Source organism: Eptesicus fuscus, chromosome 18 (genome assembly GCF_027574615.1).
Source record: "Eptesicus fuscus isolate TK198812 chromosome 18, DD_ASM_mEF_20220401, whole genome shotgun sequence".
Taxonomy (NCBI): Eukaryota; Metazoa; Chordata; class Mammalia; order Chiroptera; family Vespertilionidae; genus Eptesicus; species Eptesicus fuscus.
Window position 1 is genome coordinate 4,417,382 of NC_072490.1, and position 19,163 is coordinate 4,436,544.

Here is a 19,163-nt window from a genome sequence, read left to right on the forward strand (position 1 = left end):
CTGGGGACCTGGGATGTCTGCTCATGGGGCATTGCCCCCAGGGCTTTGGGGGGCATGATTCAGTGCAGTTATTGTCACTTTCCTGCATGTAGTGTTTATTGTGATCAGATCATTGTGGAACGGCTGGATCAGAGCAAGTAGGAAGTTTCTCTGATGAGACTTCAGTTTTCCGTAGATGGATAACGTGCCAGTGAAACTCCTACAGGAAATTAAAGGGAGGTTCCTTTGGGGAAGGGCCTTCTGGCTTTCATGTTCCACAGATCAAATTTGGGGGGGTGTTCAGACAAGTAAAATCAGTGAATCCCTCTATCTTTCTCCCTCTTTCAATTTTGAGTCCCAGAGAGGACCTGATAGGAGGAATCTCTGCAGATGGAGCGGGTTCTGGGCAGACAGTCTTATGACTAATTTAGTGCTAGACTCTTAGCAGATGAAAATTCAATGAAAATTTAACAGAGCTGCTGTCCCCCATGCACCGAACTCCATGAGCCCTGACTGTGGGCCTCTGGTTTGAACTGAATTATCGCCTCATGGAGATCATTGGGTTGTGGCCTCGGGGCCGAGGGAGGTGCCCTGGTTCTTTCCCGTGACCTGCCCAGGGCTCAGCGCCGCCGGCTACATTGCTTCTCCTGGTGGAACTAATGGCAGGCCAGAGGGCGCGACCGGGCGATGCTTGTCTTGCACGCGTGTGGCGCTTTAACCCCTTGTGGGCTCTGCCTTCTGTGTGCAGTTTCCTCACTCGGCGCTCTGTGGAAGGGACAGGGCAGGAAGGACGACACTTGTCCAATATTGAAGTCAAACACAACCACCAGACAACAGAGCGAGAGCTGAAAGCTCCTCCATCCTGAGGCGTTATTCCAGGTGTTTCCTCTAAATGTGCCCTTCCTGTTGGAATCCTTGTGTGTTTTATTGAACTGGTTTCATATGATTCTCTAGGAAAGAAAATTCCATTGTCAAATAAAATGTGGCAGTGAGTCATAGGACATCATGGATGTCCCTCAAGAACCACAATCCACAATACAGTGCTGAAGGCTCTGAGAAGTCCTGCCACAAAGGAGCCTTCACCAGGAGGTCCGAAGAAGAAGTGTGGTCACCGTCCTAGCCTCTGTTCTCCGGGTGCGCTCCCTCATAACCCGACTATGGAAGGGGTCCTGTACCCTGGTGACAGCCAGTCCACTGGCAATTCCTGACATGTCCACACGTGTCCTCGCCCACTACCAACCCAGTCAGCCACTGTCCCCTGTGCCAGGGACCGCTCCTAGAACTCGGGCTGCGTGGGCCTGCTGCCAGCCCGTCTACCACACAGGAGTCCAAGGAGCCTTCTCAACATGGGCATCATATTTAAAGCTGAAACCACATCTCTTCTCATGACCCGGGAGGTCCTTGGCTCCAGCTCCCCTTGCAGACTGAGTTTATGGCCTGCTCCTGCCCACCCTCTGTCCGCCCTGACCTTCCCGCACCCCTGCCACTTGCACTGACCTTCTCGCCCTCCCTCCGTCTACACTGACCTTCCCAACCACCTTCTGTCCACACTGACCTTCCTGCCCACCCACCGTCCACCCTGACCTTCCTGCCCACCCTCCATCCACACTGACCTTCCTGCCCACCCTCCATTCACCCTGACCTTCCTGCCCACCCTCCATCCACCCTGACCTTCCTGCCCACCCTCCATCCACACTGACCTTCCTGCCCACCCTCCGTCCACCCTGACCTTCCTGCCCACCCTCCGTCCACCCTGACCTTCCTGTCCACCCTCCATCCACACTGACCTTCCTGCCCACCCTCTGTCCACCCTGACCTTCCTGCTCACCCTCCGTCCACCCTGACCTTCCTGCCCACCCTCCATCCACACTGACCTTCCTGCCCACCCTCCATCCACCCTGACCTTCCTGCCCACCCTCCGTCCACCCTGACCTTCCTGCCCACCCTCCGTCCACCCTGACCTTCCTGTCCACCCTCCGTCCACACTGACCTTCCTGCCCACCCTCCATCCACCCTGACCTTCCTGCTCACCCTCTGTCCACCCTGACCTTTCTGCCCACCCTCTGTCCGCACTGACCTTCCTGCCCACCCTCTGTCCACCCTGACCTTCCTGCCCACCCTCTGTCTGCAACACTGACCTTCCTGGAGTAGCCAGAGCACAGTGAGTGCCCTCCCGCCTCAAGGCATTTGTAGATCCCCTTTTGCAGGGTCAGTGAGGATGGAAATGTTCCTAAGATGCGTCTGATCACCCCATCGAGTGCTAGCCTTGCCCTGTTCTCTGTCACAGCTCTTCCTCATTAACTTGCCGCATCGCCACAGCTTGTAATGGTTATTATTGCTGGGCTTGGGTGGGTGTGGGGGAAGGCTGGTTGGCTTATTGCCTGCTCCTCCCTTGGCAAGATGTTTCTCCTCTTCAGTGTGTGTGTGTGTGTGTGTGTGTGTGTGTGTGTGTGTGGAGCCAAGCACAGTGTATAGAACATGGTGAATAATACATGTTTCTTGAGTATTTGATAACTTATAAATGTAGTTTAGCGAGTACTTGCAATGTTTCTGATCTCAATGTAAACAGAAAGATGTATTTTTAAAAGATAAAGGGCATAATTTTTTAAATTTAATATATACTACTTTTTATATCATGTTACATTAAATACTCCATTAGGAAAGCTAAAATGAAGGTTTATGTAAATAAGTATGAGGTAATATGCTATAAAAACATTGATATTTATTACTGAGTTTTCAAAAACATAGGGTAAAAATAGGAATTAACATAATTGAAATGATAACAGAAAGAAGCCAGTCCTACCACCTAATTTGAAAACCATGACTGGTGTTCTAACTACAGCACTAACTAACGTCATTTAAATCAGCAAGTTCAAAGACAATCAGCCAGGCGGTGCTCTTTATAATGGGTTATATTTCAAAATTTATAGATCTCTTTCTAGACTTTATTTTATGTGTTCTTCAGAACAACCCATGAGGTATATGGAGAATATATTTCATTCTCATTTTAGATATGAAAAAACTGAAGGCAGAACAGAGAATAATCTTAAGCTCGTTGGACTACAGGTTGCTGGCTCAATGGTCTTTCCATTATAAAATATTATGTTCAAGTACATCCCACCACGTATAACAGGTGTCAAGGCTCAAGTGCCTGAAGGGCATTGGGAGGGGAGTGTGGTGAAGGGGCTAGCTCATTGGTTAGTGCCTCAAAGGAAGGCGGGCCCAGGATTTCCCAAGAATAGCTGGATTCACTTTAATAAGTCTCCTCACTTCTAAACATTGACAACTATTTCAGTCTTCAAATAAATAGACATTAACAACAACCAATCTGTCTGTGGTTGGCTGTGACCTTGGGCTGAAAGTCTGCAACCCTTTAATGCCAAATAAATATTTTTTTTTCTGAAAATTTCAATAGATCACCAGGTATTCAGAGCTTTTGGAAGCAAACAGACTGGATCTCACGATGTGGCCTGAAGAGTGGCCCCTAAGAGGAAGCTGTCATAACTCTGCCGTATCTGCCAGCTACCAATGCTGTCCTGGCTGAACATGTGGACTTACTAGTGCAGCCTGACAGGATGATTACACTTCGCTGTGGCGCATGGTCCCGCCCGGCAACAGACTAGTTAATTTGGCTTCAGGGACAGTAATTGCAAGTTAGGCCTGGGAGTGATCCGCGGGGCTTCTTGGTGCCATGGGCGTTGCTGTCCTGTCTGGTGATAGCCGTAGGTGGCAGGTTCTTCAAATCGCCTACAGTTTGAACTCACTCTTCAGCAAGCGTCTGGCTTGAAATATTAAGTGATTCCTAGCCTTGCTCAAAATAACACGAGCCCTGTCCTTGCGTGGAAGTGTCTCTTTCCAAATGTCTGAAGGCCGGACTCTCTTAAGAACTTAGAAGGATGTGAATAGCTCCCAATGCGTTTGTGAATCTAAATGTAACACATATTTAGGATGACAACACTTTTACTTTTAAGCAGATAAGGAGAAGGCTCTGATTTAGAAGGCCTGTAATATATTCAATCCTGCTTTGCTGTCAACAAAAATAGGCTTGTATTAATCTGCTCAAAGCTGGTTTGGGGGATTTTATAACTGCCACACTTAAAGGTAATAAAAGTTGCCTACATTCATTATTGTTACTATCGGAAGCCCTGGAGAATACTTGAGATTTGTTATGAGTAAATATCGTTTGAGGAAGAAATTCTGTTGCTATGACATTTACCTCACAAGCCGGAAACTCAGCCTCCGTCTAGTCGATGAAGCGATGTGGGCTTACTCATGTTGAATGAACGTTTAGTCTATGCAGGCTGTTATGAATTTACCTCAAACTTGAGTATCTCAAAATCATTGCCTTTTAAACTATCTAATTACTGTTTTCCTCCGGCATGGTCTCTGGCTCTGATCACTAATGCACGCTTTTCAAAGTTGCATTGTGAAAGTCAATACACTTCTGGGAAAAAGTCATCATCGTAAAAACTATTGAACTTATGAAATACTTTTCATGTACAAAGTGATTTACAAACATTCATTAATTACCATCCAAGGGAAGGTCCCTACGCAGGACTGAGTTCTGTTCCAGGAATGAGTGTCAATGTGCGAGGCCCTGGGCCTGGCACACTCCCTGGTCTGTGGGGTGGGGAACTGCTCAGTATACACTGAGTGGCCTGATTATTGTGATCTTTGAACACATAATAATCTGGCAAATCCTCTGGCCACTCAGTGTATATCCTATGTAATAAAAGGCTAATATGCAAATTGTCCCCTCGACCAGGAGTTCGACCAGCAGGCAAACCGGCCAACACCCATGTCCCCTCCCCCTGACCAGGCTGGCCGGACCCCACCCATGCATGAATTCATGCACCAGGCCCCATATATATACATACACACACACACACACACACACACACACACACACTGAGTGGCCAGATTATTATTCATTCAGAGATCATAATAATCTGGCCACTCAGTGTATGAGGCAGCATTTGTTTTCTTTCCCACTGAGCTGTGATCACTTGTCTCCTGATCTCACGCGGGACCAGACAAGCATCTTCTAAGGTATAAATAACCAGGTGGTGGTAGATGTTTTTGAAAACAGGAGAATGATTTAGTATTTCTGCTGTTTTCTTAAAAATGACTAGCTTTCTATATTACTCCTCAGATTTCTTTCAAGAATATATCATTTTACCAAAATCTGGAGATTAGTTTAGCTTATTATTTTAGTCAGGTTTATAAAAGAAAAAATACTTACTTAACTGAGGACACTAAGGAAAAACAAATTGTCCCACCAGTTGGCCGAATAAATCAGTTCAGAAAGCAAAACATGTGATTTAAGCATCATATTTTCTGCCCAGGACTGCAGCAAGCGCTAGCAAGAGCAGGAATATTAAAAATAATGGGGAAAACCAATTTGCTTTTTTATGAAAATTATTTTGCTATAAAGACATGAAAGCAAGCCTAATAGCTACTATCTATAATTTTATGAAAGAACACACATTTTGTAGGAAAAGTAGAAGGCAAATAATCTCCAAATTTTAAGATAATAAAAAATTAAGGACTTTGATATTCTTTTCTCATTGTTACCTTAATTTTATTACTAGCTTGTTAAAAAGGTAGATGGGATTTCCTGGAGCTGTGGTTGCGTTGATGCCTGTAAGCACTGATTCTGTCAACTCAGCTGCTGCTGTTCACACAATCCACATGAGATCTTGACAAACCGCACTCAGGATACTTAGAGCCACACTCATTAATTTGATGGTAATGACATATAAAAACTAAACGACTCTCTCAGAAGTTAAGTTTTAAGTAAGAATAAGTACCTTCTGAGGTTTAGTTAACCAGATTGTACAATAAGTCATTCTCCTGATTTCAAAAGCATTAAATTGATTCATATAGAGGAACCAACTCTGTTAAAACTGAACTCAGGAAGTGAACTAGTATTTATTGTCAACTGTGTTTCATCAAGAGTGGACATTTTACCACAAAAAGCAGAAGAAAGTCATAATCTCCCACATATTTCATAAATTATTTACTATTGAAATCTCAACCCCCTGTCTGAATTTTTCTCATGTTTTTCATTGAACATTGAAAATTTTATCACAGGTGTGTATATGGAAAGTATATAGACGTGGACATCCCAAGATGGAGTATAGACAGTGGGGGTGGGGGAGGAGAGAGAGAGAGAGAGAGAATAAGGAATGGACTCAGTCAATGAAAGGCTCCCTAGAAACCTTCCTAAATACGGAGGAGTGTATACGTTACACAGGATTTTCTCCCAACCTGGCTCCATTCCTTAGTGACCTAGCGTCAGGAATAGGGGAACCACTCATTTTCCTTGAAGCTCCTTTGGATTTTGACATAAACATAGGTTGACAGTTTTTATTATCTAATGGGCACTTAAGAAAGCGTAGTAACTAATTTCATTAGGTTAGTCCATAGATGAGAGGATTTCTTTTGTTTACCACTTACTATGTTCCACGGGGCATGATAACAACTCGTGTGCACTATGTCCCTGAGTCCTGAGGGCCTGACACGGGGATGTCGGCGGAGGTGCTAGAGGCCTCCCTAACAGTGGAGTTGCACGTCAGTTGAGAAGGAATGTGTGCTCTTTACTGTTAATGCCAAACGATGTTTAGGAAAGTTTAGGATGGATTGATGAACGTATACATAATGTTAGATATTGAGTAACATAGTTTTAATGCTCGAGCAATTATGAATGAAAGCCACCTGAAAATGTAGAAGCGTGATAGATAAAAACTGGCTCAGCTTTTGGACTCCTACACACAAATGACTCTGTATTTAATTCACCTGATCAGTAGAAACAAAAATCTCAGACAATTTAGCCCCCACTCTCTAGAGTGGGGCGGACACAAACCTGGTCTCTCCCCAAGTTGAGGAAACATTGAGACCGTGAGCCATTGCTGGCTCCTCGGATCCGCACGGATGTCTTGGGCAGGCGGCTGGTCACTGTTCACAAGAGCGTGCCCCCGATATTTGTGTCGCTTATTCATTTTGCTCCATCGACTGTCAGGGTGTGCACAGAAGGCTGGTCAGTCTGCACTGTGTGACTCACGGCTCGGGCAGGACAAGGTCACAGCTCTGACAAGTCACTGTCCATCTGCTGTTGACAATGCCTGTACTGTGAACAGCTCTGAAATACTTACAAATAAAAATGAGAAAATCCAATTGTGAGGATTGTGAGATTCCAGGGTTCTGAGGAGAGTTTGCGTATTCTCAGCATGATGAAGAGTTCACACCATGTTACCAAGGCAACACTACTGGGACCCTGTCTCACCCCTCGCTCCCAGGACATAACACCTGCTGGGCTGGGAGTCAGAACAGCCTGAAGGCAGGACCTTCCTCCAGGCTATCCAGGAAGGAAGTGAATGGCCTCACAGATGGCCCGGCCCACTCGGAACCTGTCCTCCTCCATGCTGTTCGACCCTGAGAACTGGACCCCGGACTGAAATAGGTGTCCAGCAAGGACAACCCAAAACCTCTTTCTCAGCCTTGGACAGTGTATGGATTATTTTTAGAGCTGGAGAGAACATTGGCAAAGAAATAGCTGGACCAAAATGTCAAAAACCTGATTAAATAATGCTGTTCCCATACTTATTTCTTGTACAAAACTAAGGCCACATCCATTGCTAACAACTCATAATAATTTCCAAAATCTGTTCATGCAACCTTTTCCTTGGCAGAACACAGAATTGTTTGAAAAATTAAACTTTGCCATGAGGAATGGCTTACTGTATTCCAGAGTTTGTAGAATATTTTAGGTGGGTGTTTACTTCCCTTTTCTTTTTCTTTCCCATAAGGCCCTTCTTCTGCCATGATTAATACTCAACCTCCTAAAAACTGTGTTGGGAAGATCATGTATCTGGACTTATTATTGCGTCCAACTATTTCTTGTCTCCACTTGCTTCAGAGATCGAAGCACATCACCCTTGGAATGCTTACATTTCAAATCATCCCAATCATACGCACAGCATCGTATTTTATTTCCAAGTAGGGTGAAAACTTTGAATACTGAAGTAAATTGCCAAGAACAAGTAAAAAATGTACATTTTAGCTCTGATAGCTGCAATCTATTCCCTATTTATCATCCTCATCAAGAGGACTTATTTATACTCTGCATATAAGTCATTTAAAAGCCACCACAGTTAGAAGTCCACAGATTAATTTGGCGCCTCCTGAACATGTGTAATCATGTGCAAACTTTAAAATTCAAAAGAGTTTAAATTGCTTTATTACTGTACCATAGATATTTACAAGCTCTTAATAATATACTTTTTTTTTTCTTTCCAAACAAGTCGGTATTAAGAATGTATCTGGGGATGGGGCCTGAGAGGGTATTTACAGAATGATTTGCCTTCAGAAGCCTCACAAGGTTTATGGATTCATTCATCGTTCAAGTGGCTTAAGAGCGAAACAGTAAAACATTATGACAACAGACAGGAAGTGGATGCCCGGTTCTGAAACGGAAACTCCTCTGGAACTCAAACCTGCAGAAAACAAAAAGAAAACACAATCTCCTGAGAATAAGTAAAATTGTTAGCTTCATTCTTCCTGACCCAAAATGCATACTATAATTTCTCTCCTAATAGTGTATTTTAGAGCACACTTGTTTCATTTACATTATGTTTCACTGTAGGAAGAGCCCTACCCTGTGTCCCAGGATGTCTGTTTTCACTGCAAAAATGAACAAATGAAAATGCCCTAATTGGTCAACTCTGACCCCAGCGAAGATGAGGATTGGCCAACGTATGGTGGCCGACACAGCTTCAGGCAGACGGATGAGTGATTCTTCCACAGCAGAAAGAATACATCATTATTCCATGCTTTATCTGCCTAGTGTTACCTGCTGAGAACACTGTACTGAGAGGGTCTGTGGCTCAACTCAGCATAAATGCGGTGATGAATTGGTGATGTCTGCCACAGGTATAGGAAAAGCTGAATGTGCACATATTTCATATTTTCTCTCCCTGCTCGGAAGCCTGCACACATCCACAGAAAAGCGTTGTGATTTCTGTCCAATAGGAAGAATCATGCATGATGACCCACAGTTGTTTTTCTTTTTTGAGATTCGAATGAGGACACATAATACTGTGTGTGTTATACAAACATGTTGCAAATCTGAGGGATTATTTAAAGAAAAATGGACTCATTGCCTCTTGCTCACAATTTAAAATGGAAACAAAGACCTTTTATTTTTTTCACCCAACGTTTAAACAAGAACTGGAATGATTTGTAGAGCCCAGATTTCATGCTGCAGCTGGAATCAAAGTCTACAACAGCATTCGATGGTGACGCTACTCACTGGACATTTTTGGAATCCTGATCTCCTCGCTGCTGCTTCCGTCCCCCCCATCGCTGACTGTCCTTATCTCAATCAGGTAGTCCTCTTCGAATGGGACCAGCAGCTCAGCCGATGTGTTGTTTGTCTCCAAAACATGGGTTTTACTCTGTCGGTTTTGCCTGTATAGAATCTGAATAAAATGGTGACTCAAGTTAAAGGGACATGTTCCTTTTCTGAGGTTCAAACACTCTTAACCTTTTGCACTCGGATGTCGAGTGTGACTCGACATGGTTAGCATTAGAATAAAGGAATCGAGAAAAAAGCAAGCGAGTGCAAAGGGTTAAGGAACACAAAGACACATCATTATAAATAAATGTTGGCCCTGGCATTTGGCCCATGCTCAGAGCATCGTCTTGATACAACTAGGTTGCGGGTTCGATCCCTGGTCAGGGCACATACAAGAACCAACCAATGAATGCATAAATAAGTGGAATAAAAATTAATGTTCATCTCTCTGTTTCTCTCTCTCTCTCTCTCTTTTTCTCTCTCTTACAATCAATCAATAATTCAAAATTTTTAAATTTTGTATTCCTTGGATGGAAGTACCCAATCTATGCCCTTTTTTTGAAAATGTAGTGTTAAGAAAAAGATGTGCTATTTTGTCCAATGCTTCTGAAATGAGAGTAGATTTATCTCTATTAATTAAATAGCCCCAGGCTATCATCTTTGAAGCCTGCTGTGAGAAGTCACTGGTTAGCTGGGCCCCATTTCAGATTTCTGAGTAGATGCGTTTGCCAGAGGACATCCATTAGCTCAGATGGAAGGGATGTGCTCTGGGTATCTGACTGGACTCTTGTTTGATTCCTCTAATATTGGTAAATGATCACATCCTACTGCAGCCTCAGTTCTAGAAATTCTGCTGGAATAATATTCTTGGACCTCACTCTCATCTCACTCACATTTACTACCCACATAAACCCTCGTTGTTTAATGGCAAGGAGAGTCACTTGAAGAAAATTCTTGCAAACTATAGAGTTTTGTTTCTTCATGCTCCAAGACACGTTATGGACCTCAGGATATACAGCTTTTTCTTTTTCTTTTTCATATATATAATATGTATATATTATTTCAGAGAGAGGAAGGGAGAGGGATCAAGAAATAGAAACATCAATGATGAGAGAGTATCATCAATTGGCTGCCTTCTGCACGCCCCCTACTGGGAATAGAGTGCACAACCCAGGCATGTGCCCTGACCAAGAATGGAACCACAACCTCCTGGTTCATGGGTCAATGCTCAACCACTGAGCCACAGTGGCTGGGCAGGACATAAAACTTTTCAGTGAAGAAGTTCGCAACAGCAATTCTAAGTATCTTCAACACCTATTTTAGAAAGATTCCTCAATTTCCATATGCATGAAATTTGTTTCCTATTTGGCTGCCACATTCCTGGTTCTTTAGTAACTTAATTGCCATATTTAAAGGGAAAACCAAATAGTCACCTTGTAGCCCAGCACTTCAGACTCATTTTCCATGGTTTTCACGTGCTCCCAGTTCAGGCATAATTTGGAGTTAGTCAGCTTCCACGCAATGTTAGCTGGGGGTTGGCTAGGCGCTTTAAAAAGATAACCAAAGATCTAGATGAATATTCATTAGCTTGTGGTTACTCTATGACACATCAACATGAAAGGGACAGGAACTGCTGGATGATTAGCATGGCAGAAGCTAAAATATTCTCAAGTTCATTTGAAATAACATACTCTAATTAGAGTAAGCAAATCCATTCAAATTCTGGTCAATTGGGAATGTCTGTGACAAACTTATGAATTAATAATGACTTGCCCCATGTCCAAGTATCAATTTATTAATCATTGCTGTTGATTTTGTTTGCTCTGCCACATATAACTGGATTGGGGGAGGGTGCTCCTTTACCTAGTGTTCCATTTGGCTGTCAGTCAATGCGCATGTCAAACAAATTCAGGTTGCAAACCTTTTACACGTATCAACACAGAGGGTTCCTTCTTAGCCATCTTTAGCTCTTTAATCTTGTACCAGGATGCTTTGTAACAATCAAGTCAAGATCTTTTAAGCAAACTTCAGCAATAAGTTGGGAAGGATGCAGGACCGCTCTTAGAACTCAGGGAAGGATGGGGAACAGCCTCAGGAGTGGTAAAAGGAATGCCAGAAGGCCAAGCAGTTCCCCTCTGCGTCTCACAGTGCGTGCTGTGGCGCCTCTCGCTCTGGATCACCCTCTGTCGTCCTCAGTGTTCCCGCAGAAGTCGCGGTGCCCACCACCCCCGAGGTCGGAAACCTCCTCTGGTCAGAGACAGTCCCGGCTAGAATTCTTGGGACAGAGCTGACAACCAAGGTAGACTGGCCACCGTCTATCTTAGCCCGTTGACTGGGCTCAGCGGGAGAAAGGTGGATGTCATGTCATACACAGAGAAAGGAAAGTCATTACAAACTGGCTGATCATCCCCAAAGCTGTCTATCAGCGTCCAGCCCGTGGTGTTTGCTTCCCTGGGATCACTGTTTTCTGGAAGAAGGTGTGGGAAGTATGGGGGAGGGGGGACACAGGTTTGGAATCGGCCTCCTGAAGTCATGGATCTGGTCCACCCGGAAAATATTACATGCGAGAGAGCTGGTGTCCAGGTTGGGAGGCCACATAGCTAAGAGCCTGAGGCGAAGGACAGCTTGAGTCCCGCCAGTGTCCTGCCCCCTGATGGCAGGCTAGTGTTCTCCATGACAACACTCTGCTTCTCAGAGCTTGGAGGCCACATGATTATTCTCAAGATTTAAAAAGCTGGTGAGACTAAAAATAACTCAGCTGGGCGGCAGAGGCAGAGATAAAACCGCCCAGCAGGATGGTTTTGGCATCTGACTTCAATTTGTGAGGCTGAAAGAGTGTAATAGTTAACTCATTATGACACGGGTGGAAGTGGAAATGATCTCTTTTGGAGTTTTGATTCAACCTCTATTTAACCTTGGATGTGTCCCTGAGGGGTGGCGGGGTATCCGACATTGTGTTCTATGTCCCCCTGCCTCTCCAAGCCCACTGGGGTCCCCCTGTGTTCACCAGCCCCTTGCACGTACATCAGAGGGGACCGAGCAGAGAGGTAAAGGTTTGCCCTGTGCTGCAACATGGCCGAGTTCATATTTTATTAGAGTTTATCACCCTGACTTGTAGTTATTCTTGCTGATGTGCTTTGTTAATCTTACTGAGAGCATGTGTCTTGTCCAAGTGCGTTACCAACCCCAGCACATTTCCTGTATGTTGCATAAAGGACTTGCCATCAGATGGCTGAAGGAAACTACTCCAGGTCCTGTGTGATTCTCTCAGGTCACGTTAATCATGTTCTGGGCTGTGGGCAGATCCACAGTGACACAGCGTGGCCAGTCCACTCGTCATGCCATTCTGTAATCAAGGCTAATTGCCACGGCCACACCTACAGCCGTCCACGTGGATTCACAAGACGGTCCAGCCCAGGGCATTCCTGGACAACATAAGCCCGGTCACCACCAAGGGCTGAGGGTTCTGCACGTTGTCAGCTCTGTGCCTGCTGCTCAGCATGCTTATTTCCAAAGGACACAGTCTCAGTGATAATCATCTTGTGAATATCCTCCCTCAATTTACCCCAGCGTGCTTTCTCTAATCCTTTCTGGGCTATACAAGAGATAGCATAAGAATTCTCTCAAGCTATCACAGAGAGAATGTCTAGTTTACTCCTGTGACACATTTCTTTTATCTGTTCTTCAAAACAGCACTATCATTAACAACATCGTACGATCAATACAGAGGAAAGATAAATCCCCTCCTTCGACGTCACAGTGATGGATTCTGAGGGTTTCATCTACTCTGTGCCTGGGGGTTGGTGTGGTGGTTTGTTAAGATAAAACTCTTTTCAACGCTGTGAATCTGTTGGGCAAGCCCAGGCTGGGACAGAACTGACTCCCACCAGCTCCAGCAGGACTGTGGCGTGACCCTGAGTCGGCCCTGGTGTCTGTGCCCAGCAGAGCAGAGCAGGGCATCCGTGCACGTAGAGTGAGGACAGTTCTATGGGGAGTGAGCTCTCGGGACGAGAGGCCAGTGGCCTGGATGGCTCGGACTGCCGTCTGGGAGGGAGAGAAAGCTGGACTTTGCAGCCGGACAGACCTGAGTCTGTCTTCAGTTTCTTCCGAGAGGCCTGGTTTTCACATCTTTGGAATGGGACTCCAATCCCCTAGTTCATAAATGTTTTCGCCTACATGAAATAAAAGCCGGACCATTCCTGGTGTGGTTAGTGGTACATCTTAAACAGCCCAGTATCTGTGCATTCTCTGTGCTGAGAGAGGCAGTTATCCGTGGTGTTATGACATAATCAGTTTTTCAATTGAGTTCAAAGTGGCTTGTTCTTTTTTTTTTTTCAAAGTGGCTTGTTCTTAATAATACAATTTCTAAGTTTGCAAATGATGTACTTCTTAAATATAATTAGAGTACATTCAAGACTCCCCCTAATAATGAGTTCTTCATGTGCTTTCTGAAAGGCGGATAAAGAGGTCCATCTCAGCCCAGTTGGCATGGCTCAGTGGTTGAGAGTCGACCTATGAACCAGGAGATCACAGTTCAATTCCTGGTCAGAGCACATGCCCAGGTTGTGGACTCAGTCCTCAGTAGGGGGCGTGCAGGAGGCTGCTGATCAATGATTATCTCTCATCATTGGTATTTCTACCCCTCTATCTCCTACGAGTTTTACATAACTGATTAAACTGAATTGCAAATCTCTATGATGAAGCTGAAATTTCTATTATCTTGACAAACCAACCATGGTCATGTGGATAACATGAAAGCCGTGTTGTGGATGTTCACATGTGTTGGTCTACAGTAATCTCAACAAACAAGCACTTCTCTAATTTTTAAAAAATATATTTGCAGGCAATTTCCACAGAGTAAGTCATTTTCTGTTAATCAAATGACAGAGCAAGTGGCGCTGGCCCTCCACAGCCCATCGATTTTCCTGTAGATGGCATTTACATTCAACTGCGGTTCACACTGCGAACTCGATTCAAAAAACAACCTCTTATGTTACAGTTCTAAGTAACAGCATGGGGTTGACTTCTGGAGAAGAGAGAGAGAGAACATGAGTGCAAGATGAAATAAAAGCTTAATGCTCCCTTTATGGCTAAATGTGGGTTGATTGCATATTTTCAACCAGAAGAATCCAGTTCAGAGTGGTCAGTCCAGGTCAGGGGCCAGATGGGATGGTCATTTGCAAACGCTTTCTGCCGCTGGGCCTGCACTCTTCTTTCGGGTGGGAGCGGTGCTTTTTGCTTTTGCTTTTCCCCTGGGAGTTGATAGAAGTATTTTTTCTCTCTTTAGCTGTAAATCTAAATTCCATTGAAGTGATGTCTGTGTGGATCACGATGTATTTTCAGTGCCCCTCAGTGGTTTTTGGAAAGACCTCATTTTCACTGGGTTATTACACTGGCTGTTACATCACTGATATTTGCTTAAAGAGCCAGCTGTCCTCATTGCCAGCAGCAATGAAAACAGAAGCTGGTGTGTTCCCTCTGTGTTGGGCCCCTTATTCACCAGCTCCCGTCTTCATGTCGCATGAAAATACGTGGCCTTCCCCATGCAGCCCTCCACCCTAGGTACTTCTCAGCCTCTTACCTTTCTTATGGTGCTTCTCATAATTCATGGCTATTTTGTGGCCTGGTTTTGTTTGTTTGTTTGTTTTTTCTTCTTGACTCTTCACTTAAAGAGAAATTGCTAGGAGGCAGGGAGCTCACCTGTCTTCATCTCCATTAGGCACTGCACTGAACCCTGTGCATGGCTCGTGAGAGGACTATTTTCTTGGATGATTGATGGAATCATCCTAGCTCCCCTCTCCCCCCCCCCCCCCCCCGCAAAGTCTCTGTCTTCTGTTTAGCTAGCCCAATCAGAAGGGGCAGAGGTTTCGGTAAATGTGAGTGGACATACGTACGATGGATGATCACATATCTGATTGAGAACCTAGTCGGTGACTGCATACTATATGGATGTGTGAAGAATTCAGGATTTGGGCTGTCACCACTGTTCAGAGGTAACTTTGGTGACGTCTCAAGGACATGGAAAAGTTGGATGCAGGGACAGCACTTGGAATCAGAGCTATCATCAATGTCTCATTAAAGCCATTTCTCATTTCTACCTTGGATGTCCTTCTGTGACCCTTGAAGGAAGTGTCTGAACCACTGTTTATAAAGAGAAGGAAAGGTAAAGGGAGCTATGCCTTCCTCCTTTAGGAAATGCCATGAGAGCGAAATCACCTCCAAAAAAGCAACAGCACTGTGGTCCCAGGCCCTGTGCCTCCCAGCCTGGCACCCTCCAGGGTGCAGTGGGCACATAATGTCCTTCAGTGCTCAGAGAAAACTCTAGGAAAGCATAGTCACCTCTGTTCCTCAGATGAGAAGATGGGTTCTGAGCTATCAACATATCAGACTTGTCAACAAATAATTAGTTCATGGCTGAGCCAAGATCCCCCAACTTTCTTTCCCTCTGAAGTCCTTTTCCAGCTCTTTCCAGCACAATCTCACAATAAGCCAGTGCTGTGGGCACCAAGGAAAATGCACCTGCATTGAAGGGGAAACTGTGGGAGACCTCTGGTGAGAGGAGAAGACATGTGAGTGTTCAGAGGCATGGCAGGGGCACTAGGATGAGAGAATACTTGAATTCAGACATCAGAATGTGAAACTCGAGATCAGCACTCCTGCTGCTCCAGGGCTGAGGAGCAAGGGGCTGGACAGGAAGTCTAGAGGGATCGTGGATGATTTTGTATGTATTTCTCTTCATCTTTGTCCTCCACAGTAGAGGAGACAATGAAACTTTGGGATGAGAAGGGGGTATGGTTCCATTTTAGGAAGGAAAATGTGAGGGCAGTTTGAGGTTTGGACTGAAGATGGGGGAGAGTGGAGGGAAAGAGACTATTCGAATGCTTAGAGGTGAAGATTGCAAACCAGCACTTTGTCTGTGGGATGGAGACTTTCAGAGAACCTATGTTCATAGCAGGTCAGATCCACAACACCACCTTCCCAAGCACCTGTTTTCTCAGATGTAGGAGCTGAAATAACAAGCACTTTGACTGATTTAATAATTCAATGAGATGATGTAGAAAATTGGCACAGGGTCTGGGGCACAGAGGTGCTCAATATTTTATAACTTGAATGGGAAGTATAAGGGTCCCAAAACATGTCCATAACCTGAGTCCCAGAGCCCATGGCTACATTACTCTGCTTCCCAGAGCCCATGGCCATGTGACTCTGACTTCCAGAGCCCATGACTGTGTTACTCTCAGGAAATTTGTAACTCTTTTTCATCAGAACTCAGAGACTAAAGAATGTGTTACAGAAATCCTGTTAACAAATAATTTATGTTCATCAATGATAAGGAGTATAAGACATTATGCAGTCATGAAAAGAGAATTGCAAATTACATATTGCAATTCTCCCTAAGTCATATCTGATCAGACCTTTCCCTAGCTGTTGCTATGCCTCATGTTATGGAAATCCAGATTCATATGTAGTAGGTCCTGCCTCTGAGACAGACAGTGGCTGATGATTAAGGGGAACATAAAGAAGCAGAGGAGTTAATTCTTGGATCTCAGGGGCTTCCAGGTCAACAAGGGATAAGATGACTTAGAAGGAAAGACCTAGATGGTCTGACAGTGCAGGGTCCACTGGAGCACTCTCAGACTCAACTGATAAAACAAGAACAGATGACAGGAGGCACTAATGAAAGTATGTCCCGCACCGTCCTATTTCTTCTCCCTCTCACTCCTGCACAAAACCCTATGAGGGGCCAGTTCCACTCTGTCCTCATTGCGCAGGGGAGGGTGTTGAGACTGAAAGGTTATATAAACACCTAACATCCCCGGGATGGGAGGTCCAGTATTGGGCTCAGGCTGGGAGGGGGCGTCGCAGTCCATGTCCTTCAGCACTGCACCATCTGTGTTTCATCTACATCAGGGATGGGGAACTTCCGGCCCGCGGGCCATAGGAGGCCCGTGAAATCATGTGGTCTGGCCCTGCCAAGGCATTAGGGGTGAGTTAATGAAATGTTTGACCAAATGTAGCAGACTAAGTTTTAAGTTGCCAATTTTGTATGGCCCACAAATCATGTTAAAAATATGCAAATGGCCCTTGTTAGAAAAAAGGTTCCCCACCCCTGATCTACATACTTAGAATAGTTCCTCTTTGGAATTCCAAAAATATCAAAATGGTTTATTTTGATTGTTACCAGAAAGTTTCAACAATTATCCAGATTTAACAGACAAGCCAATCACCAATCAACCAAACAAAGCAATCAGTGAAGGATGTGGGAGGGGAAGGGGGAGGCTGAATGAAGGCACACAGTTCTGTACACAGCTGATGCTGCTGCCTGGAGGGTGAAGGATACTTACGGGACTTCTTGGTCGTGACGTTGACCGGGGGGCTTGAGGGCCCCGTCCCACCCGTGTTGTAAGCTCTGACGGAGGCAAAGTAGACGGTGTTGGCCTTCAGCCCCATGATGATCTTGGTTGTGACATTTCCATGGACTCTGACCTTACCAATCATGGGTTCCCTCGAGTTGTCAGTCCAGTATAAGACCTGGAAACAGAGGGAGGGGTCATGGTTTCCCGGCAACCCAGCAGGCAGAAGACAGGAGCATAAATGGCAGGATAAAATCTCATTAAATGGGTTATACAATAACAGCAAAATACAGTCTACTCTTTATAGGGAACAAAAAAAAATACAAATTCACAATGGGAAATAGAGAACTTGTGGGTTTTTGTTTTTTTTAGATTGACAAAATAAAATATTTCATGAGATACCTAAAGATGATCAGCTTGGACCAGCCATTGGGCTCAGTGGATGAGCTGTGTCAACCGATGAACAAGAACTATTCCTGGTCAGGGCACATGCCTGGGCTGCAGGCTTGATCCCCAGTAGGGGACAGGCAGGAGGCAGCCAATCAATGATTTTCTCTCATCATTGATGTTTCTCTCTCTCTCTCTCCCCCTTCCTCTCTAAAATCAATAAAAATATATTTTTTAAAAAACAACTCCTACACTCTTTAAAAAAAATAAATAAGGGTTATCAGCTTGAATAAAGGATATATAATAAGTCAGACCCAAACAGGATTCATACCATGGATCAGAGACTTCCGGTATGATGCTTTGCTGTCCACATTTCCTCTGGAGTTCTTTGAATAACAGGTTAATTAATAATTCAGCTCATACTGAGCCTTTCCTATGCATTAGCACAGCTTCAGGCACATTGAAAAGGACAACAGAGAATCAGGCGTGGAACCTGCCTTTGGGGCCCCTTACCATCTAGTTGAGAGGTTAGAATATAGGAGCTGTCGCCCAAAACACGTGTGCACACTTGAACAGCTGGTAGCTCAATTGCTGTTTCTTCCTTTTCAGCCAGACTAAGCTTTGAACAAAGGAAATTCATCCTCAAATGCCACTGATAGTGTGAAAATGCAGTTGAAGTACACACAGTGCCTCTGCCATTATTCAAAGTGAGTAGGCATTTTGGGGGAACACCCTGCGTGTGTGAAAAGAGAGCCGAGGACTGTTTGCAGGAAGTGGTACAGGAATCAGTGCTCTGAGGATGTGAAGAAAGACCACGTGGGGCACGATGAGAGGATCCCAGAGAAGGGAGACGGGGATGAGCCCAGGGAAGGGAATGGGGCTGGGCTCCGAGGTGGAGGTGAGGCTCTCCGGGCCTGGAGGGGTGAGACACCTGCCCCGGGGGTACACCTTTAGGTTTGGACCAGAGGCTTCCTTCGTGTGAAAAGAAACAGAGTGCAGTGTGAGGCACAGCGAAGGAGGTTTAGAATTACTCTTTTATTCCAGCTCCAAAATAGCCTGTGTCACTGAGGAATGAGTCTTATTTCTCT

At 44.9% G+C, this 19,163-nt stretch overlaps 1 protein-coding gene across 1 annotated transcript in view; it reads right to left on the bottom strand.

Annotated features, from left to right (window-relative positions):
* Window positions 1-8,373: 8,373 nt before the first annotated feature.
* CNTN6 (contactin 6) overlaps window positions 8,374-19,163 on the bottom strand; it is a 90,707-nt gene continuing 79,917 nt past the window's right edge. Inside the window, exons 17-20 of the mRNA XM_008154998.3 lie at window positions 17,680-17,866; window positions 10,768-10,880; window positions 9,290-9,458; window positions 8,374-8,474 (exon numbers count right to left, since the gene is read on the bottom strand). Of these exons, the coding sequence (XP_008153220.3) occupies window positions 8,374-8,474; window positions 9,290-9,458; window positions 10,768-10,880; window positions 17,680-17,866 (570 nt within the window). The remainder of the gene's footprint in view (window positions 8,475-9,289; window positions 9,459-10,767; window positions 10,881-17,679; window positions 17,867-19,163) is intronic.